A 23,269-nucleotide genomic window follows, 5' to 3' on the forward strand; every position below is an offset into this window, starting at 1 on the left:
CTTTTTTCCTTGGATAGCCTAAGATATTAGGCTTGTGGTTTCTATAAACAACACTGCATTTGCCCTTATCATTTCTTTAAGAAAAGACACACAAAAAAACAACATTTTAGCTAACTTTCCCAAAATAGAATAAAAATATTAGTTCCCCCCTCACCACTTAACAGATCTGACAAATGACCACCTCTATAAACATTAAACTTTTCAATGGTTGAAACTAATAATCATTGAAAAAGCTAAAGAAGGACCTATTTCTAGGCCTGTGCATATAGTTGATGCCAGTAAAGGATAATTTATTATTTTACTTGGACAAAATGTGGCAAAAAAAATCTCATAAACTTTAAATGAATTTCCAACCGATTTTCAAAATCCTTAGTCATGTCGGTAGATGACATTAACAGCCTTCAATAAATGCCCGCTCAGCCCTCTGCTTACAAAGGACATGGCAATCTGCATTTGTCTGATAAAGGCCTCCCCTGACGTCCAAACCTGAAGCCTTCAGAAATAGATTCTAGCATCTCGATAGCATTTATAGGTAAGAAGTGGTTCCAAAGACACTACTAATTTCACATATGGGACTGGACAAATTAAACTGGGGAAAGTGGGTGTTAACCAGAGCTGGTAGCTCAGGAATATTGGGGGAAGCAGGCACACGCAGTTGAGAAGAAACATTTTTATCAGTGACAACAAGAAACAGAAGTTTTATGCAAATTCTAAAGATCAGTTGAACACAGAAAGACCCTCAAAGTTCAGAGAAATTACAGACAAGCCCATTGCATAGTTGTCAGAATGGCCTTGAAGCTGTGTATGCAATCCTGGAACATCTGGTCAACTCCGTCAATACCGCCGGTCACACCACTTGTTTGGTCTTCAGTGCACCAAACAATTGACCGGCCGAAACTCCCCTTGTTTAAACCCCCCACTTTGGCATTGTGTCAACAAAGCCTGACTTAAGGTTATGGGAACTGTTTATCTATGAACCTACAACATCAAGCATTCAACAATGTTTTGGGATCTTTGGATGTTTCTTGACTGACATCATGAGAACTATTACTGTTTGTAAACTCCAGAGATTACCTGGTGCCTTCCTGATCAACATGGTAGGAACTTTTGGTAAAAATAAATGAAAAAACAACAACAGATGACTACCAATTCATTGCTGTCTAGAGGTGACCCTGTTCTCTGGTTTCTATTTCATGATAGGCTCTGTCAATGTAGATATAGTATATGATATCACCTATCTGAAGTCTTTACTGAGAAGTATGAATTCAAGTCTTTGGAAAACATAAAGATGACTGATTTGAATGAAAATAACAGAATGTTTGTTCCTATCCCTTTAAATAACTCCATGTCCCTACCTTCCCCATGAGCAGGAACACAGTCCAATCTTTCAGACAGGTGACCAAGATTTTGCCTATTTTTTCCCCCGACCCTTACCATATAACTAGCAATCTTTTAAAAATCAATTGTAGTTTTTTCTTTTTATAATACTCTGAAAATCTACGGTAGGCTCCACAGACTTCCCAAACAACCCTAAAATGGATTTCTATTTGGGAACTGTGGCAGTAGGTCAAGAGAGCTGAGACTTAGGGTGCACAGTCTGACAGATGCCATGCTGTGGGCTCTCAAGAGATGGGAACAGGACATTCACAACTGCGACTCTTAAGGAGACCGACCGGCTTCTACGATGGAGAGGTTCTGTCCACTAATCCCCAGACCCATCCTGGGAATTCTTACTGAAGACTTCATCCTGGGAAGCCTGGTGATCGATCCCTTCATAGAAAGAGCCACCATTGTGTAGGAAAGTTCCCACCGCTCGCCCCTGCCGGGCGTGACCCACAGCATCGCTGAACACCTTGTTTATTTGTTCCTCCGAGGGCATCCACCAGTCGGGGTTGGAGGTACAGTGCATCCTAATGAATTCTGTGGGAACATACACAACAATAAAAGAGAGAAAAACAGCTGGTTTTTGCAGAAGATGGTAGAAGAGACTGCTTAAACTTTAACAGAAGCTCGTAAGAAAAGCTTTATGAGAACTCCAATGCAATGCCATGATGATGTCACTCATTACACCCAACTTATTCCACATACACTTCCTACTCGTGTGCAAGAGTAAGTCACGTGAAGGCAATCCTTCTAAGGAACACTTGCTATTGAAATAGAAGGCAAACTTGATCTGTAAAAGTTAGAAAGTTACATTTTCAAAACCCACTGTTGCCGCCTCACATTTTTGGGATTATAACTATCTCTAGAAGCAGAGCAAATAGCGTTCGCATGGTATTCTTCAACTAGCTACTAATTTGTAGATTAAGTGCAATAAAATAGCAAAATCTCAACGAGTAGAAAGTGCCTACATTTTAGTTCAGAAGAGGTTTGCACATTCTTAAAATGTTATACTGTAGGCTATACTTATCTCTCTAATTGTGGTGTCTACCTATGCACTGACAGATATTTTAAAAATGAGATTTCCTCTAAATATTTAATTTCACCAGAAAGCAATCAGCATGCCTGGAAGGTGAATATATAAAAAGTAAGACTCCAATGAAACAAACTTGGCCTCCTTTGAATGAGCCCAAATGAACCTTCCTCTGTTTCTTCAGGGAGCAAGGCACCTACTTCGTCCCTACGTAGCTATTGTAATATGAATGGCGGTAAAGTGAAGATGAGCACTCTGGGAAAAGTTCTACATCACGCTTTTTCTGCACAGCTGACTGAGCTTTACCCCATTTCCTCTCCACGGCGCTCCCTCTGCAAGACCGTAGTTCTGGCTGTAGGCTGGCCTGGCCTGAAATTTCTTTGTGAATCCACGCCCTGCCTGCCCTTGAAGAAGCTACAGCTTTCAGGCACCTGGACCAGCACTCTCATGCACTGAACCGTGCCCATCTCAGCGGAGTCCAGTGGCAGAAGCAGGGGCAGCGCGGAGGTTGTTGGCATCCCCCTCGATTCTGTGCCTGAGGTGAGAGACTCGCCTCACCTCAGTCCCAGCCCTGTGGCCTTCCTTGGGGAGAACACTGTTTATTCAGCTCCTCCCTCTGCAAAACTGCTGTGAACCTGATGACCTTCTCTGGGGTGCAAGCCCGGGAAACACTGAAGGGTGCTTTGCAAACCTAGGTCACAGTCATTTTAGTGCTGGGCAGAGAGAAAGGAGGTACTCTGAGACCGCAAGGGCTCCAACATTTACACTTTCTATCACTTCCTTGTGTTCGTAGCTATTCACAGCTGTCCTCCAATCATCTCCAGCCAGACTGTTATTAGCTCCAGAAGCCAGGGGCTGTTTTCTATTCCTCTTCTGTCCTTCAAAAGTCCCTACTGTATTCAGCAAGCATTCAATAACTGTGTAAGTAATTTCCCTCTCTGTCCAGGTCCCCCACTCTCCTATGAACACAAGGAAATGAAAGACTCAAAGTATCAACGAGAGGAAATAAAGGCTAATGGATGAGGACACAGCAACCTGCACTCGGGGAGAATGCACTGCGGTGGCGCCCTGCTCCCCGCTCCTTGTCAACTGCTGGGACAGGACTTTCCCTAACACTGTGACGGACCATTAACTCAAAGTAGAGCTCATTCTGTTAAACAATATGAAGCATCTTCATGGGTCCTCTCCCCTTTAGGGTTGAAACTTTCCGGAGCAGGTCAGCCCAGGATTTGATTCCATTCCCCAAGCTCCCCGCTTTCCAACACTGAAAGTGTCCCGTGGTCTAAGGCTTCCTTGTAATCCTGTTCACCAAAACAAAGACATCTACCCCTGGAGTCACCAGGCGTAAACCTTCAGGGAGGGATTCCTCTCTAGGTCACAGGAAGGCCCCTCAGGACAGACATAAATGCTCTAACCAGCTGCCCTGGACACAATCACTATCTCGCGCCCTATGTATTGTCCAGTGGGGGCCTGTGGGTCGAGTCCCCAAGGGAGACAAGAGCAGGAGAAGGTGCCCTGGCCAGGCAGCCGGGACTGCGTTAGTGTTGCAGTGGGCGTGGCAGCACCCAGGGCAGTGGCACCGTGCTAACCCCTCAGTTTCCCGGGCTCGCTAGTTAAAATAAGCCCCTAGAAGTCCCAGGGCTGCTTCTGGAGCACACACTGAGAGTGCGTTCTGGGGAGCCCCAAGCCCGCCACTGCCTCTTTGTCCTCTTGGTGAGTAACTCCATCAGCTCTGATGATGTTGGGAAATAAAGGGCACCATGGCTAGTTTGCTCAGAAAGACCCTGAAAATGTCCATCACACCCACTCTGAGCAGGTCCAGACGGGGTGCTCTGGAGCACCTGTGCCTAGTTAATACTGGTATTTTCATTCCAGTGGTTTTCGGAAGCACCGGCCACCGGCATCAAGATCACCTGGGGTGTCCTGAGGCACAGCGATGCACGCCTCCCATGCCCACCCCAGGCCAGTTTATCCGAAGCTCAGGGTGGGCGTGGGGAACCTCGGCTGCTAAGAAATACTACATATGCATTTAGGCACACTAACCGTCACTGTGGGCATCCCAGCAGGGAGTGTGGGATTGAGTGTCCTGTGTGATAACTTACACCTAACCAGTGATCAGGTTTTTCCCTATGACTTACTCTCCAGAAAACATTTGGATCCACGTCCAGAGTAAATCACTATTAAATCTTTCCAACCAATAAAATTACGCCTGAACTATACAGGTTAATAGTTGAGCTTTTCAATATGAAAATGTTCAGGCGCGAACAGTGTTTTTGTCAGTTCTATAATGTTCCTAGTTGTCTATGTTTGTTTGAACCTGCTGAATGAACTGTGCACCTGTCGATTCTTCCTCCTCACCCTCTGCCTGGCCTACCAAGTGTGGGTCAGCTACTAAGTAATAAGTTACTAATACTGGCGAAATGGTATTACCTAAGGAGTATTTATAATGCAGAAACCTTTTTCTTAAACTAATAGAATAAAGTTTGACTGGGCAAGTGACATTTAGGCACAAAGGGAAATGAATTCTAAATAAATTTAAGGAGTTGGAGATGTACTCTTGAGAAGGAAGCTAGATGGGATGGGGGAGGGATGGGCCACAGGCTGCAAATGAAATGGACCATATCATTTTATTAATTACAAAAAAATTCCATGTCTTCCCTCCCTCTGCATTTCCCAACGCTCTAGTTTTGCTGGAGATGGCCTTCGCTGGTGGCAAAGAAAGTCTGAATTTAAAGCATGAAAACATGAGGTGCTATGCAATGCTTAGGTGCCAGTGAGAACACCAAGGCTAAAGCAAACGAGGAATTTTAAAAAGAACTTCTCGATACCAAGTAGATGGGCCACATGAAGCCTATAAGGTCTCAGTGGGAAAAACCAGAAACAGTAAAGGCTGAACACTGCACGGGAGCCACAGCCAATGCGGTGAAATGAGATCACAGATGGGACACTGAGCGGAAGGATGCAGTACCTCGGAGGCATGTTACTTTAACTGGATCCAGAGGGCGTCTTTCAGGACCTGTCTCTCCTGACTGCACTGACCTTTTCCTTTTCCCAAGGCCGCATGAGTACTTAAGCTCATCGGTTGTGAAAACAAATCTGATGAGGTATCGAAGGAGCCGTCTCCCATCTTTCTTTGAAGAATTTACAGCCTCGTCCCACTGTTTGCTCGTTATGTAGACAGGGTAGTTGTTCAACAGCTGCTTGCTTCCCTGGAAAAGCGAAATATTTTCTCATTACCCACTTAGCCAGCCAGCCAGAGCCGGGGTGATCTCCATTTCAAAGGCAAACGTGCTTTTAAACCAAGTGGCTATGTGCTGACAATGAACCAGGTATTGAGGAGCACAAGTAATTGCTCACACTCAGAACGGGCACTTTTCAAATTACATTTGCATTTTCTATAACAAGAGCCAATGAGGTATAATGAACACCTTTGAAAGAGGAGCTATTTATAACCTGCATTTTAACAGGTAGGTTAAAATGTGTCAAGATCCAATGACAGGGAACACTATTTAAATATAACCCGTAAGTTTCCTTTCCAAGCTATTAAAATGTGCAGAAATGACTTTGAAGAGTGTGATCAAATAGGTCTCTTCAGCCTTTGGTTGGCAGTTGTGTACGTTGAGAAATGATGCTGGTGGACTAGTTTCATAAGGTATTACTTGTGTTTATGCACCTAACACCTGATAGTCATGGATTACGATGCAATGAAAACATTAATAAGTAAATTTAAAAAATTGTGGAAACTGGAAAAATATCAATAATAATGCAAAACAGGTTTTCTCAAATTACAGCTTTTGCAAATGTCACTATGTCAACTCAAAATGTTTCTTACTTTTCACCTTCATAATTTATGTCTGATATAAAATCCCCAAGCTTACTAGTTGCAGTGGGACTAATTATGGGAATTTCTGCAACAATGATAAGCCATGTTAGTCAACTGCACCTACACAACTAGCACTTTCGTCCTGGTTGTCCATAAAAGTCTACAGTCCAGGACAATGAACCCATGGCCTTAGTGTTAATGTACTCCTTCCCCAGTAATTAAGGTGCACAAAATAAAAAAGGGAAAATACATTTAGTTGTACAACTCTACAAATTTACTACTGGTTATAAATTTGGCAATGTTTGGGTCGATTAGGGTTTTAGTTCAGAAAGTGTTCTGTCCTATCAGTGCTAGGAAGGCCACCGGCACAGAAGCCAACAGGAAGGAGGCACCAGACTGGGCTATGAAACTGTCACCAAATTATACCCGGGAAGCTCATCTCCACAGCATTCATCCTTCCTGGAATTAGCAGTAGTGTGACTCAGTTTCCTTTTTAAGGGAGAAAGTTGAGGCACATAGTTTGTGCTTTGAATTTAGAGTAAACTTGGGTTTTAATAGAATCTTGGCTCTGGGTCTTATTTGTTGTGTTTCTTGAGCATGTTATTATTTCAACTTGTTGGACCCAAGTTTCCCTGTCTGTAAAATTGAAGGAATTAAATAAATTACCATGGGTTTAAGATATGAGAATTGGGGAGCATAAATCAACCCTGGCTCTGTGTACCCTAGATGATCAAGTGATGGGCAGGAGCCCAGAGGTCCCGAAGGGCTGTCCAGACTGCTGTCCCAGGGCAGGAGGTGAGACGCGGAACGACTCGAGTCTGTGGCAGTGCAGAGGGAAAAGCGAGCAGGAAAGATGCAGCATCTAGGGGGTCCAGCCAGCAATTCAGAGAGCCGGGGTGTGGGAGCCCGAGGAGTCAGGTGCTCCCCAGGTGCAGTGGTGGTGCCCCTCACTAACACAAGGAACAGAGGAGAAGAGGCAGACACAAGGGGGACAGTTCCATGGCTTCCCATGCACAAGGAGGAAAGGGGTCACAGGGTGCTGATTAGTTGACCCCTCGGCCCTGAGCGCAGCCCATGGGGTCTCTGGAAGGTGGGATCCAGGGCTGTCTGCCTCGGACCAGGAACCACGTCAAAAGCATTTCTGTGGAAAAGCCTAGTCAGTAACTGTCACCACGGCCACGGACGAGCAGCCTGGGCCGCCGTGTGCCCTCCTACCCCGGTCCCTCTGCCCCTCCCGGGCCAAGATGCCAGTGCAAGGAGAGAGGTGGGCTCTGGGAAGGCCCTGGCAGGTGACCCACCTTCTCTACACTTCAGCTCCCTTCTGTCGAAAGAAGGGTAACAATTCCGCGTGCAGGTTTGTGGGGAGTCCACCAATCTCCCCACCAGAAGACAGGCCCACAGGGCTGGGACTGTTACATGCTTTAGACTGTGCCCTCTCCCGGCCGACAACAGTGCAGGACACCGAGCAGGTGTGACAGACATCTGTGGAATGGCCGCCGCAGCCCACACCACCGCGACCCGCACACAGTGCACACTCAGCAGTGGTGCCGCAGCCAACTTCTCCCCTTTTCACTAACTGCTGAGGCACTGGCACACTTGAAGAGCTTCTGGTGATAATAAACTGCTAACGTTAAAGAACTTTAGAGACCATCCAAGACAGGGGCCGAAGAAAGGACTACCAGACAGAGGACTTCCACCATCCATGAAAATCATCTTCTCGGTATGGCCCCTGTAACCACACTTGCCAGCCTGAGAAAAGGGGACTGAGCAACTAGTTTTTAAACCTTGTATTTATTTAATGCTGCACAAGTTTTTTTTTGTTTTTGTTGTTAATCCTCACTGGAGGATATCGTTCCAGGATTATTAGAGAATGGAAGGGAGGAAGAGAGACAGAGAGACACATTGATTGGTTGCCCCCTGCACAGCCCTGACTGGGTCCAGAGATTGAACCTGCAACCCAGGTTCGTGCCCTTGACCAGAAATCGAACCCTTGACCTGCAGCCCCCAGGCCTGGGCAGGGCGACAGGGCACAGCTCTTCCCTTAGGCGTGCGAGCTCGTCTGGAGCCAGGGCTCCTGCAAATGTTCAGCCACGGAGGTTACGCCCTCTCCCGAGGTCTCGCCAATGAAGAGGCAGAGCTGGGAACCCTGTCCCCAAATTTGAGTTCGCCCCTCAGACCAGAGTCGAGTCTCTTTCAAGGCAGGAGATACTTGAGACGAGGGAGCTGACAATCTCAGAAAGGAAGGAGCTTTCTCAAACTCTTAAAGAAATCTACCCCGAGAGCACTTAGCTCTTCTGGAACATAGCAGCTCTCCATAAAATGTAGCTCTCCAAAATGCAGAAATACCATTTGGAGGTAATTTTCTTTAAAAAATATGTAATAAGAAAGTAATTTACACTCAAAACAACTCAGAATGCTGTGCTGTGGATGAGATTTATTGTATGTAGTTAATAAAAATAAAATGTAATAAATAATACCAATGAGGAAATGTTCAGAGGCCTAACATAACAATAAAAATAATACAGCAGCCATGATGATTATGGGTAGAGTCTAAACAGTCCTATCCAGAGGAAGTGTAGTTATTTCCCCGACTTTTATGTTTTTATAGAATGCTGATGGCACAGTCTCTTTAATTAGCCACCAACAGGTTATTAAACTCTGACCTAGCGTTGTCAACTTTGAAAAGACCACGATAAACAGCTCTTTTTATGTCTTCACAGCCTCGTAACCAAACGGAAGACACAGGTGGGCATTAACTTTTCAGCAAATTCTGAATTCATCTTGTGAACATTGTGCTCTGTGAGAAGAGGGGGTGTGGCAATCAAGGAAAGCTTCTCGGAGAAAGTGTGCTTTTTGTATAAGAGAAATGTCAAGTTAAGAAATAGCAGACCACCCTGGCCAGTTTGGCTCAGTGGAAAGGGATTCGGCCCGTGGACCCAAGATTTGCAGGTTCGATTCCGGTCAAGGGCCCGTACCTCGGTTGCGGTTTGTCCCCGGCCCGGGTCAGGTTGTGCAGAAGGCAACCAGTTGATGTGGCTCCATCAGGTCGATGTTTCTCTCTGTCTCGCTCTCTCCCCCTCCCACTCTATCTGATAATAAGTAGAAAAATATCCTCAGGTGAGGAATTAAAAAAGAAATAGCAGACCCTATTCTAAGGAGTAATAGGAGGATTTGAAGTACGTGACATTTATTTTGGATCTGTACTTTAGAAAAATAACTTCAGTGTGGAGGACAGAGAAGACAGAATCCGCTGCCACAGGCCAAGTAAAAAGTGCTAAGCGTGAACTGGAGACCAAGGAGAGACTACTCGACATGGCTGTAAACACGTGATGTCAGGAATGAGCAAGAGGGTGATGCCCCGGACATTTCTGCCTGGGTTGGTGCTGCCTTTACCGCACAGCAAACAGGAGTGCGGGTGGGCATTAAGAAGGGTCCTGGGTTCGGGCATTCCACTGCTGCTCGGCACTGGGCTCACTGGTCCGGAGTTGAGCCTGGGGGCTGGTGGGCCAGGTGCAGACTTGGTTAACCTACGTGTGACTGAAGGTCCGAGAGAGAAAAGACTGACCGGAGAAAGGCAGTGGACAGCGAGAGAACGACGCAGGGCAGAAGTCTGGGGAACACGGATGGAGAACGTCCTGAAGCGCACGAAGCAAAGGGCGGGAACCAGAGCACAGTCCCGGCACAAAGGCCGAGGAAAGGTCCTGGAGAAGGAGGGTGCGCTCCTGGGCTGACGAACGCTGAAACAGGGCCCCCAGACTGGACAGCTGGGAAGGCCACCAGGGCCTCCTGCAGGGCATAACGACCCGGAGTGGGGTGGGGAGATGAATTACGGACATGGGAGAGCAAATGGAGAGTAGGAGGTGGAGCTGACAGAGACCAGTCTTCCGAGTGTTGAATCGCTTTAAAAAATGAGGTCGCCATTCAGCCAGTGCCTCCGATGGCAGGCACCAGGGATGCTGATGTGAGAGCAGGGCCTAACCTCGAGGAGTGAGACGTGCTGCGGTGCAGAGTGAAAGTGCTGGCAGGGTTCTGTGGCTGATGGAAGGAGGGAAGACAACTGATGGAGGAAGGATCAAAGGAAGGCTTATTTTCAGCATGGGAAGACTTGAGTGTGTCTGATACTCGGGAATGACCGAGAAACAGGAGAGAAATCAGTGCACAAGACAAGGAGGAACTGACGCACGAAGTCTAGGAGGAGGCAGCGCAAGGTGGAGCAGGCGGGGCCAGGCAGCACCGGCAAGGGCCTTGGTTCCCATGGGCGTGGGGTGTGTGCGAAGGTTGAGGAAGTGTGGCAGAATTCAGAGGACTGAATCCAACTTGGTATCTTACCGTCTGCGGAATTCAGGAGAGGGAGTATGCTGGGGCTAGGGATAGGCTGGGGCTGTGGGAAAGGACTAGACCTTTGAGATCTCGCCTCCAAATTACCGGGAAAAGGAGCCAACTGCCAAACAAGTCTCAGGTCACACTGAAGGTGAGAGTCTGAGTTGGCCCTAGCCGGACTCCACCCTCTTCACCCGTCTGTCACGTGCAGGGGGCAGTGGGAACAAGTGTGCGGCAGGGTCTACTAAACAGTAAGCACAGACTCTAATATTACTTTAACTAGACAGAGGGAATGACAACGGGTACATGGCCACCAGACGACAGAGGGGGTCAGCATCCTACTGTTACTAGCATGAATGGCTCATCTTGCCAAATGGAAAAACTGAACTGCTTGAATCTGTTGTTTCAATCCTATACATTTATAACCCCAGTAAGGTACAATGCAGTTGCTTCTTCCACTAGATTTAGGTTCTAAGGCCCCAATGATGAAAAAAACATACACAGAAAACAGCCTTAAATCCTGCAAAAATGTACGGTGGTTTAACAGATGGACCATTACCATCAAAACACCACTGCTACACATCGGGAGAGATGGTAGTTTCCTCCGTTGAGGTCCAGAGGAACAGAATGCTCAGGTTCAGGGCCCCTAATGTGTGGTGAACATCTATCTAAACACCTGGAATCTCAGCTTGGGAGAGGTCTCACAGACAAAGGCATCTGGAACCCTGGCTGTGCCTGAGGGAATGACAGGTTGGTGTCTCTCATCTCCCGCCCCCTCTGTGCCTAAAGAATGGTGGAAAACTTGCCCCCACTATTTAAACTGCTCTCTCCCTTATTTCCCCTGGAGTCCACAGTTGACTCTGCGAGTTAAATACATGCATCATCTTTTGCTAGCCAATCTGTTCTGGTATATGTGGGTAAGCCATCAAGACACTTCATTTTAAGGAAATTCCAAATGGAACAATATTTACCTTTTTACAAACGGAGACCTACCTCGGTGGGCTGGTCAGCTGGCTGCGGGATCATGAGCTGGTTGTGATGCTGTAGCACCGTCTTCAAGTAATCTAAAACGGTCTGGCAGGGCACTGGGTGGGAGAAAGTGCAATGATTATACATTAGCTACCCTGCCACAAGGAAACAAAACAGTTAACAGTCTAAAAAGATTTCTGATGTAAACTTCTAAAACAAAGGCACTGTCTAAAGTAAATAGAATCTTCTTGCATCTGATACCTGTAGTTTATTTCAGTTTATAAATACAGAACAGGTGCTAAGGTTTGGGGGAAATTTTCAGGCTTAGCACAATTCCCTGAAACTTTCAGGTCAAAGTTAATCTAAGATGAATTTGGGTCAACAACAATGATCGATGAACAACTCACAGAAGGGACATGATTTGTCTTCTTTGACTCAAATGATGCTTTTTAAAGTGAAAATACTGAAAACCAGTATTTCACTAGTTTTTAATCAATAACATAACACTCGTCTTTAACGACAGTCACACCTAGTTCCCCAGAGAGCAGGAATGCAGTCCTGTTTCCAACAGGACTACACTGACCACATGGTTCCCACTGTAAGTGTCCCAGTCTCTCCTCTCAAGAATCTCAACGGATCCGGTCCAATTAGATCTGGTCACTGGTCGTTCATTATCTTTTGAAGGCTTGGTCTCACGGAATAATTACAATAAAACTGAACAGACAGTAACCCAACATAAAGCCTGACCTTTTTTTGTAGCATTGCATAAATAATTCCTACATCTTAAGATTTATATTAGAGCCCTTTGGGGAGTACTAATTGTTTTTAAAGGCCTTGGTAGCTCAGTGAATAGCCTAATGTATACGAATTATCACCACTATGTCTTAGATATGTGTTTTCTTAAAATGGTTTTGTCACATTAAAAATAATAATAAATAGTCAACCTAAGCCACAATTTTATTTTACTTATTTTTAAATATGTTTTTATTGATTTCTTTAGGAGAAAGGAAGGGGGAGAGAGATAGAAACATCAATGTGAGAGCGATACATCGATCAGCTGCCTCTTGCACGCCCCCTACTGGGGATGGAGCCCACAACCTGGGCATGTGCTCTGACTGGGAATTGAAGTGGGACCTCTCAGTCCATGGGACGATGCTCTAGCCACTGAGCCACACTGTCCGGGCTCTCAGCACTTTTTCATAGAGAAAGCAAACAGAAATGATCATCTTTATCCACTGCTAAAGCTTTGGGATTTTTAGGCGACATAACACTGATAGAACAAATCACAGACTCCATCAACACCCTTTTCAAGAATTTGAATGAGAGGAAGTAAGAGTGGGTTAGGAAATTTTTCTTCTTGACAAAAATTTTTTCGTAAATAGCCATGCTTACAGGCCTGTGTCTTATATTCCTGTGTCACAGGCCACTCTTGAATCGTCGTTTACATATATTCTTCAAACTGAAGAAGCATTTGCTGAACCCCAAAAGTTAATAAAAAGAAGGCATATGTGTGCCAGTTTGAAGAAGGACTTCCATTAAACCAAACTTTAATAAGACTGGTCACATCCCCCAATGCTGCCTGCCTAACCACAGTGAGTAAGAACGCATTTTCTCGCAATGGGCATTAATTCCGGGAGAACAAGCCGCAGGCAGAAGAAGTAGTGGAGGCAGAAAGCAGGCTTGTGTTTGAGGTCTGTGGCCCCTGGGGTCCCTCGAAGTCCTGTGTCCACGTCTGCTCTGCACAGGCCCAGCAGGACCCCGCAGCAGCACTCTGTCCCCACAGTCTGGGGCAGGATCTAACCCAGTGGTACACATGTCACTGCTGTGCCAAGACGGGCAAGGCATCACTCTGGATTTAGTTGGGAAGTTTTAGTGAAGTTTGTCAATACTGATTGACAGATCAGGATTAGAATGAAACTTCTTTTGATTCCTTACCCATATTTCACAGTCATTAAGATGTTTATAAAGAAATGTTTAAAGGAAGCACAGAAATGCTTACAAAACTGAATGAAATACTGCCATTTGCTACAACAGGGATGGATCCTGAGAGCATCATACTAAGCAAAATTACTCAGAAGACAAGAATCATATGATTTCACTCATATGCGGAATATAAAACAGAAAACAACAAACCAACCAACAAAACAAACAAAAGAACGCATGAACACAGACAACAGTAGGTGGTTATGAGAGAGAAAGGGGGCTGGCGGAGGTTGCAGAGAGTAAAAGGGGGGTCAAATGCCCTGGCTGTTTTGGCTCGGGGGTTAGAACATCAGCCCATAGCCCAAAGGATCTCGGGTTTGATTCCCAGTCAAGGGCACATACCTGGGTTGCAGATTCGATCCCGGCCCTGGGGTCATATGGGAGGTATCCAATTGATGTGTCTCTCTCACATCAATGTTTCTCTCTCCCTCCTTCCTTCTCTATCTAAAAATCAATGGAAAAAATCCTCGGATGAGGCTTAACAACAACAACAACAACAATAACAAATAATAATAATATAAAGAGGGTCAAATGTATGCTTATGGAAGGAGACCAGACTTCGGGTGGTGAGCTCATGATACAATATACAGATGTAGTATAGAATTGTTCACTTGAAACTCATATAATCGTATTAACTACTGTCTCCCCAATAAATTTAATAAAATAAAATCTGAATATTCAGTATGACCTCCACCATGTTAAAGGTAATTATGTGTATAGAGAAGAGACTGGAAAGAAATAAGCCAAAATGTTAATTTTTAACTGTGATTATATTTTAGTAGCAGGATTAGGGTAGTTATTATTATATTTATCCTTATCAGGCTTGTAAAAACCAGTTTAAAAGGATTTCTACAGTGGCCACGTATTAGAATAATCTGAAGTTGTTTGAAGAATGTCTGCATTCCTTTGCTCTGTTGCCCTCAGTGTCGATCACAGAGCCCTGGAAGGGCTTGGAGGTTGACTCCAATTCTTCACACCCAAATGTTTAGGCAGCAGTGCGAAGCCACTGTGCAAGGCCAGCTGCTTCACACGTGTTGCATTTACTGGCTGAGGGGGCTTTACTGAAAGCAAGCGGGTCCTGTCGGCTGATACCTGGGCACAAGGCTGAAGGCCAGGAAGATAAGACTCAGATTCAGCCAGCTGTTAAAAAACGGGAATAACTGCTGCCTGAGCCCGAGCCCCGTCCCTCCGGCGCCTCCTTGGCAAACTCCCAGCCCTGACCCTCAGAAAGCCGAGGCCTCCGGACGCTCTCCCCCAGAGCCCCTGCCGTCGGATTTGGAGTATCTCTCCCGACTGACGGCTCCTTGGGGAATTGCCTAGGTTCACAAGGGAAGCTGTAGAATCAAGTGAAATGCTTTCTGTGAGAAAAAAGAGAAACACACAACAGTCAGTCTGGGAAGTGGAGGCAGCCGTGTCCCTTAAAGTAGAGATGAAAGGGGAGAGAAGTACTGTCCTGTCCCAGCTACACCGTGCTGCCTGCCCGGGGACACACAGGGCACTGAGCAGGGACTGCTGGAAACCTGCTGTCCCCTGGCCCTCTGTCCTGTTACCCCCCGGCTCTGTGGACACACGGGACTTTCTGAGCGAGGATGTGGGGCCCTCACAGATGGGGGGTTGGGACCAGGGATTCATGTGCGGTTTTGTGCAGTTCGGGCCAGACACTGCTCTGCTGGCCCCCAAGGAAGAGGGAGATCAGGCCTTAGAGCAGTGAAAAGACCAACGGAGTCTCAGGGGCCGATCAGTGCTCCAGAGGCCTCCACATCTAACTGTCTCCTTGTGCAAACTGTGGACTTTAAGCAAGTCACTCTCGCTGACGGAGAAGCCACCACCTTAGCCCCACTTGGCAGGTTTCACTTACTCACACATTCTGTCAAAGGAAGTCAGGTTCATCTAGCAGGTTTAATTTAAAAAAAAGAGGAACCCAGAACAATAGCAACTCCCTATTAAAGGAAAGCGAGGGCATGAAGGTGTCCCAAGTGTCTATTCTGATACTGACATTTATCATTTCCCCTCCTCTATGTGGTGACATTTTAAAATGCATACTATACAATCCTGTAAAGAGTATAAAATACCTGGGAGAGAAAAAGCAAAGTAAAAAGATCTTTTTCGTCAATAAAGTGCGGACTGAGGAATGGGCTGCAAATCCTCTCCCAGCTGCTCTCAGAAACAAAGCAGCCCCTGGCCTGGATGGCTCGTTTGCATCAGGCCGGGGTAAGCGAGTTACATTCACACACACGGTCTTTAAGATACTCTAAGAGAATACTAGTATATGACACTTCACTGACAAAAATGCTGGGGAATTGGTCCTAAAGTAATTCTTGGATAGTTTTTTTTTTTTCCCCCTTAATGTACTGACTCGGGCACTTTTGAACTGTGTGATCCTGGGCAAGTAACTTAACCTCTTTTAGCTTCTGTTATCTCATCTGTAAAACAAGGATATTACTGCCCAGCGGGTGGCTCAGTTAGTTGAGCATCAACAACATGTACACTAAAAAGGTTGTGGGTTTGATTCCTGGTCAGGACATATACCTAGGTTGCAGGTTCAATCCCCAGTTGGAGGAAGTACGGGAGGCAACCAATTAATGTTTTTCTTTTTTTTTAATCCTCACCCGAGGACATTTTTCCATTTTTTGCTCAGATAGAGCAGGAGGGAGAGAGAGGAAGAGAGAGAGAGAGAAATATCGATGTGAAAGGGACACATCGAGTGGCTGCCACCCGCACGACCAACCAGGGCCGGGGACAAACTGCAACCAAGGTACATGCCCTTAGCGGGAACCGAACCCGGGTCTCTCTGTACCGTAGGCCAACGCTTCAACCGCTGAGCCAAACCGGCCAGGGCTCAATGTTTTTCTTACACATCAATGTTTCTCTCCCCCCTTCTCTATAAAAAAAAAAATCAATGGAAAATATCCTTGAGTGAGGATTAAAAAAGAAAAAGACTATTACCTATTACATAGTTACTGCATATAAAGCAGAAGATGCCCAGTAAACACTGCCTAACATAAGCTATTGTCATCTACGACTAGGAGCCTAGTGAATTCCTCGGACAGGCCACTTGACTGACTCTGCTGACTTGGCTCTTGTACTGTCTGAGTGACTGTTAAGTACGGGTCTTCCAAGAAACTGTTGCGATTCTCTTTTTGCTTCCATTAAGGGTACTTGGGTTTCAAGTGCCTAATTTTCATTGCAGATCACTGCATTAAAATCTTGATCAGAGACTCTCTTTTCATTCCTCAAGCATTATTTAACCTACCTTGCTATGTAATTGTTTGTAAAACTCAAAACATTATCTCAAAATACACCACATACAACTTTATCGGGAGAGGAAAACGATTCGCCGTCCCGGGTGACCATGCATCTGTGTGCTGATACATTCACCTCGCCTCCGAGGAGTGTAAGCTCCTATCTAGAGATAAACGGGGAACTTTGAGTATTCCTCAGCCAACAGATGTATGTTATGCTTTGGATTATGAGAACGTTCTGGCTAGTGTAATTGACGTGTGGATGCTACACACTTGACACTGGACTAGAAATTGGGGAAACAAAGATGACTCTGTGCCCTCAAGGACCTCACAGGCTGCCTCTTCACTGCAGGCCATCAGGACAGACATACACACACGAGGTAAAACCTTCCCGACACCGACTTGAACAGAAATATGCTTGATGTAGAAAGAGGTTAGTTTTGCCTGGGAACTGGGGGAAAGGTTTGTTAAAGAGGAGTGTCACCTGAACTGGATCCTGAAAGATGAGTCGGAGTTCCTCAAGTGAGGAAAAGGACACTATGTTCTTAGAAGAAATAGCGGGGTAAGGGAAGACTTCGAGGCAAAAGTGTATGGCTAACTCAGTGACCACAGATTGTCCAGTGGGGCTGGAACGCTTACTGTCTGGTGAGAACTGAGATTCAAGTCTACAGAAACAGGCAGGGAAAGATCAGGCAGTGCAGGACCTTGTGTGCCACACTGGGTGCTGGACTTGATTCCACAGAACACAGGAAGAAACCTTTGGAGGCTGTTTAGCAGTGGGGAGAGCCTGGCACTGGACAGGCTGAGTGGCTGTACAACAGCCCCCATTGTGAGACAGGCCCCTATGAAAGCAGAGGGGTGAGAGGAGGAGCCCAAACTGATGGATGTGTCCAAGCTGGAGTCCACAGGAGGAGACGGAGAGCAGGGGAGAGAGATGCTTGGTGGACGGACCTGAGGTTCCTAGCCTGGGGAACTAACTGAGTGGTGCCCTCTGTACAAGAATACCACTTATAATTTAGGAAAACCACCTGAGATTTCTGTACTACTAGACACAGAAGTTTCCCTCTGTTTCTTAGAGTCATCATTTGTTGAGCACCTACTGGAAGACCTAGCTGGCACTCAGTTGGTACTTAACACTTCCAACATTCCTACAATATTATTATTAGGTATCATTCCTACAATAATAATTTTTTATTATTATTTTAATCCTCACCTGAGGATATGTTTTTATTGATTTTTAGAGAGAGAGGAAGGGAGAAAGAAACACTAAGGTAAGAGGAAACACCGATCTGTTGCCTCTCCCATGCACCCCGACCATGGATCAAGCCCACAACCCAAGTATGTGCCTCGAATGGAAATCAAACCAGCAACCTTTTTCGGTGTATGGGATGATGCTCCATCCAACCAAGCCACCTGGTCAGCCCTCCAATAGTATTATTAACTTCACTTTATAGAACGAGATAACAGAGGCTCAGAACGGTTAAGAAATTTGCCAAAAATCATAGCTTGTGAGTAGCAGGAGCAGAAATCCAAACTCAGGTTCGACTCGAAATCCATCCTCTTCACCTCACCGTGCTCTGTCTCCCTCAATCTCACCTACAGCTACAACAAGAGCTGTGACGGCGTTTACCAAATTCTAAGTAAAAGAACTCAATTCTGTGTTCCTATCATTGCTCTGCTTTTCTACTCAGGATACAGTTACATGCACTCGCCCCCCACATCAGATATGATCAGTGTGCGTCTCAGGCCCGGAAGGCGGCCCCAGCATTTCCGCACATTCCAGGCACGTGCAAGTTCGGAGGGTGGGGGGCGAAGCTGGGGTACTAGCGAATCTACACTGCACCTCCTCCAAGGGCCTATTGTTCTGGCAAAGTTATTACCCCTACACTGACAATGATTTAGCTGTTTAAAAATCTTCTTAGAAAATGACAACTGTGGACTACGAGGGTCAGAACTGCATAATCCAGGGTTAGGCCCCCAGTTTGCAGCAGCCGATCTGCTGTATTTGCGGATTCTGTATTTGCAGATTTGCCTGCTTGCTAAAATGTATCTGTAACGGCCAAATTAACATCCGTGGGGCTCATGTAGTCATCTGCAGACCTCTGCCTTATTTCAGCTCTTATACTACAAACAAGTGTTCTTTTCATTTCCACGGTCTACTCAGTGCCACATTTTTCGCATTTTTGTGCTTGCTGTTGGTGACTTCACTATGTAAAACGTACTCCAAATGTACAGCCGAGTGCCGTCTAGTGTCCCAAGTGCATGGGGAATGTGCTGTGCCTTATGGAGAAAATACATGTTAGACCCGTTTCATTCAGGCGTGAGTTCTAGTGCTGCTGGCTGTGAGTTCAATGTTAATCAGCCAACACTATATATTAAGTGAGGTCTCTTCAAACAAAAACATACATAAAACAAGGTTATGTGTGGATCGGATGATGGAAATGCCGTGACCAGAGGCTCACACGAACCCAGCTCTGTAGCTCCCCTAGGAGTCATGGTTCAGAATTCAGTGTTCCCAGCGACTTTCAGAACACAACCTCCGTGGAAATGAGAGTTGACTATTTTGAGGGTGGAAGATGGTAATAAACTAGATTTGGAGTCAAGAATCTCGGATTATATTCCTAGGTTTGCCACAGATATCACCTGCCCAGGTTTCAATCTCTTCGTCTGTAAAATGGAAATATCGGAGTTACAAGGATAAACCGAGACGGTCATAGGTATACTTTTTAAAAAGTAGAAAGCTCTTTAATGGTATCAACAAGTCTATCTTCCTTGTAATGTGTCGTAATTATTTTACTTAGGAAATTATTTTTAAATGACCATATCTTATGGTTCTAAGACTTTCATATTTTAAAATCTCTGAACTTGGTGTTCAAAGATAATTATAATGAGTAATTACGATTTACAGTGTTTTTCTTCTTTCTTAGTGGAACATAAAGTATTGGTGTGTCTTACCTTACTGGAATCTTAACTTAGATGAAATAATATTTTATACCCATCCTCCCTATGATGTTTCTTCTCCAAATGCTTAGAGATCGGTAAGCTTCCTAAATGAACCCAAGCACTCTAGCCTGACGCCCTCTCCACGAAAAAGTTTCCCCACCATTTTCTTTCCTTTAACAACTTTGCGGCTTTTTGTATTCCTGATCCAAATACCTTTTCCTTGTGTGGCTTTTGCTCTTTTAACCCACTTTCACTTTCTTTTAAAAAATTTGAATTTTTTTTTGTTAATCCTCAACCAAGAATATTTTTTCCATTGATTTTTAAAGAGAGTGGGAGAGAGAGAGAAACATTGATGTGAGAGAGTCACATCAATTGGCTGCCTCCCAAATGTGCTCTGACCAGAGCTGAGGATCCAACCTGCAACCCAGGTACTCACCCTTCAACAGGAATTGAACCCAAGACCCTTCAGTGCTCGGGGTTGTGCTCTAACCACTGAGGCAACACCAGCCAGGGCAAGAAAATTTTAACTTTTAAATAGACTAATTTCTAGTGTGACAATCTAATGCAAAAAAGCATGTGCGAATACTCCTTTGGGATGAAGTCCTTGACTGGCCCACATCTGCCAGTCAGCCTGGGAAAGGAAGTGCTGTCCAGAAGCCCCTTGCTTTAGGCAGTTGATAATAAGACTTCGTCGAACATCACAAATAACACAGTAGCACACACCCTCCCAAGGGGTGCTGGGCCGAACGCCTCTCCCCAGCCTTTCGTTTTGGTAAGGTTCTACCACCTTCCTCTCCCCCTTTTATAGCTGCCTGAGCAAAATCGTTTTTTTTTCCCCGTCAACTAATAGGCTCACTTCTTTTGAACTCTCATTTGAAGAACTGCTCTCAGGTACAAATGCTTTATTTCAGGAAAATAACATAAAGCAGGGATCTCAGTGTTGCTCAACAGCATGACTGTGGAGAGGTGGAGAAGGGACTGAGGAACAGCGTCTTGGCTCCGACCTCCGGCAGGGGCCCCTTCTCCTATTACCCTTATTTCCTCTACTAACTGCTGGATGCTACTATCTCCTTTATAATCACCCATCCTGCTCGGCTGAAAGAAGAGTTACCCCACAACATGAGGGCAGGTTCCACCAGAAGAAAGCCCCAAGTCCTTTTATGAAATGTACTGGCCTCTGGGACAGCCGAAGCCTCCCGAGGCCACTGGGAAGCAGTGACACTGCTCGGGGAAAATCGACGCCACATTATACAGGGGTCACTGCTTGCAAAGCGCTCTCGTTACCTGCGAAACCAGAGCACCATGGCTGCACCTCTCTTAATAGGGTGTCTAAAAATTACAGATCTCCCCCCTCAAAACAGCTACTAGAGAGAAAAGTAAATTCTTGGATGATCACCCAGAATTTGGTTGATTGCTTAGCTGAAATGGAGGTTGGGAGATGAGGGCCAGAGGGTAGTAATGACTCTTTTTGAGTCAAATTTTTATCTCCAAGTGACACTTTCCACTTGACGCCCAGTGCTAAGGTGTCCCTATGTGGTGAAGACGTGTTAAGTAATCACAAATAAACTATTATTTGCTGTACTTTACAGTAATTGTTTTCTGTTCATAACAGACTGATTTTCATCTCTATAGTTGGGTTTTGGTATGGATCATTTAAAACAATCATGGTTCTCCATGTAAAATGTCTACTGGTTCAAGTACATGATTATCAATAGGGCTGAAATGTTACCAGTAATAGTAATTAGCTAATATCAACCTGTGTCGTGCAATGTATGACCATCGAGAGGGCTCAAGAAATGGCAGCATTTGTCTTCTGGGAAGTAGAGGACAATGACTAGCGGCAAGACAGTGATGAGTTATCTTCAATAGACATTTCACGGAGTCCTGATTCAGGAAATGAGGTGGACTGAAACCCCATATTTGTGTAGGACAGATGAATTTGCAAAATATTTAGAATTAGGAATAGGAATTAGGCAATAAAACTGGACATTTATGCCACCTGTCCTTGCACTCTTCAACTCTTACCCGTGGTTCTGAACAACTGACAGAGTCAGTATCCACAGGTGGCTGATCTCCAGATCTCTGGTTTCTCCTTCAGTGAAAGAGGAGTGGAAAGTAAAACGGACAATATGCCTTTAGGGGTAAAACCCAGTTAATCAACCATCATTTATGGAACTGTGAACGTTGTAAAACACCACAGTGTATTTAGCCGCCCCCATCTCTCTCTGACTGGGAGAAGCCGGAAGTGCTCGGGTTCCACTGTAATTCTGCGGGTTCTACCCAGTCTCTCTCCTGCAGTCAGTGCCGGCCTGGCAGCAGACACTGTGACTCTGCAACTAACCCCAAACCTCAAACACAGATTTATTTTACCTCTTGTTTCTCTCCTGTAAAACTACTGCACTCAATCTAATTCCAAAAGATTCTGAACCAAACCTTACGTCTATTTGGAAAATTCTTTTAAATGAAAGGATGAAAGTAAAATAAATTTCTGATTTGGCTATTTTTAACACTTGTTTTTGCTTCCTACGTGTACTGATAAACAAGTGGGTAGCTTTCTTCAACATGTCTTTCTAGATCAGCTGCCTAACTGGATGGCACAAAGACACTGATTTAGGGAAAAAAAGGAACTTCTATTTATATTTATGTATCAGGTTTAAAAAACTTAAATTTAGCCCTGGCCAGGTGGCTCAGCTGGAGTGTCCTCCCATATGCCAAAAGGTTTCAGGTTTGATTCCAGGTCAGGGCACATTACCTAGGTTGCAGGTTTGATCCCCAGTGGGGGTCATACCGGAAGCAAATGGTCAATGTTTCTCTCTCACACTGATGTTTTTTTCTCTAAAAAAATCAGTGAAAACATATCCTCGAATGAGGATTAAAAATAACTTAAATTTATTATGTATGATTTATTTTGAACATAGTATTATTAGTGTAGTAGAACACAAACTATGTAATTAACCAATAAATGTGTACACTGGTGGATAGATACATGCTCAAAATTTTTTACCAATGGCTGTGTAATTAAGAGGTTTGAAGATACTGTTCTAGCTAATGATTTTTTGGGGGGGGGTTGTTTTGTTAATCCTCATCCGAGGATATTTTTGCATTGATTTGTAGATAGAGCAGAAGGGAGGGAGAGAGAGAGAGAAACATCAATGTGAGAGAGACACATCAATAGGTTGCCTCCCACATGCATAGTCCAACTGGGGATTGAACCTGCAACCTGAGTATGTACCCCTGACCAGGAATCAAACCCGAGACCCTTCATACTGAGGGCTAATGCTCCAACCACTAAGCCAAACCAGCCAGGACTAATGATCTTAATATCTATTTTTTTTTTTAACTTTTATGTCTTTCTTTCTTTCTTCTCTTTCTCCCTCCCTCCCTCCCCCCCTCCCTTCCTTCCTTCCTTTTTTATTTTATTTTTTAAAATTTTTTTTATCCTCACCCGAGGACATTTTTCCATTTTTTGCACAGATAGAGTGGGAGGAAGAGAGAGAGAGAGAGAGAAACATCGACGTGAAAGGGACACATCGAGTGGCTGCCACCTGCACGACCAACCAGGGCCGGGGACAAACT

The 23,269-nt window shown here is 45.1% G+C and overlaps 1 protein-coding gene across 1 annotated transcript in view; it reads right to left on the reverse strand.

Moving 5' to 3' along the window:
- Nucleotides 1–1,702: 1,702 nt before the first annotated feature.
- BEND4 (BEN domain containing 4) overlaps nucleotides 1,703–23,269 on the reverse strand; it is a 32,213-nt gene continuing 10,646 nt past the window's right edge. Inside the window, exons 3-5 of the mRNA XM_036247332.1 lie at nucleotides 11,550–11,641; nucleotides 5,382–5,622; nucleotides 1,703–1,920 (exon numbers count right to left, since the gene is read on the reverse strand). Coding sequence (XP_036103225.1) covers nucleotides 1,703–1,920; nucleotides 5,382–5,622; nucleotides 11,550–11,641 — 551 coding nt within the window. The remainder of the gene's footprint in view (nucleotides 1,921–5,381; nucleotides 5,623–11,549; nucleotides 11,642–23,269) is intronic.

This window comes from Molossus molossus, unplaced genomic scaffold (genome assembly GCF_014108415.1).
Source record: "Molossus molossus isolate mMolMol1 unplaced genomic scaffold, mMolMol1.p scaffold_m16_p_1, whole genome shotgun sequence".
In the NCBI taxonomy this organism is placed as follows: domain Eukaryota; kingdom Metazoa; phylum Chordata; class Mammalia; order Chiroptera; family Molossidae; genus Molossus; species Molossus molossus.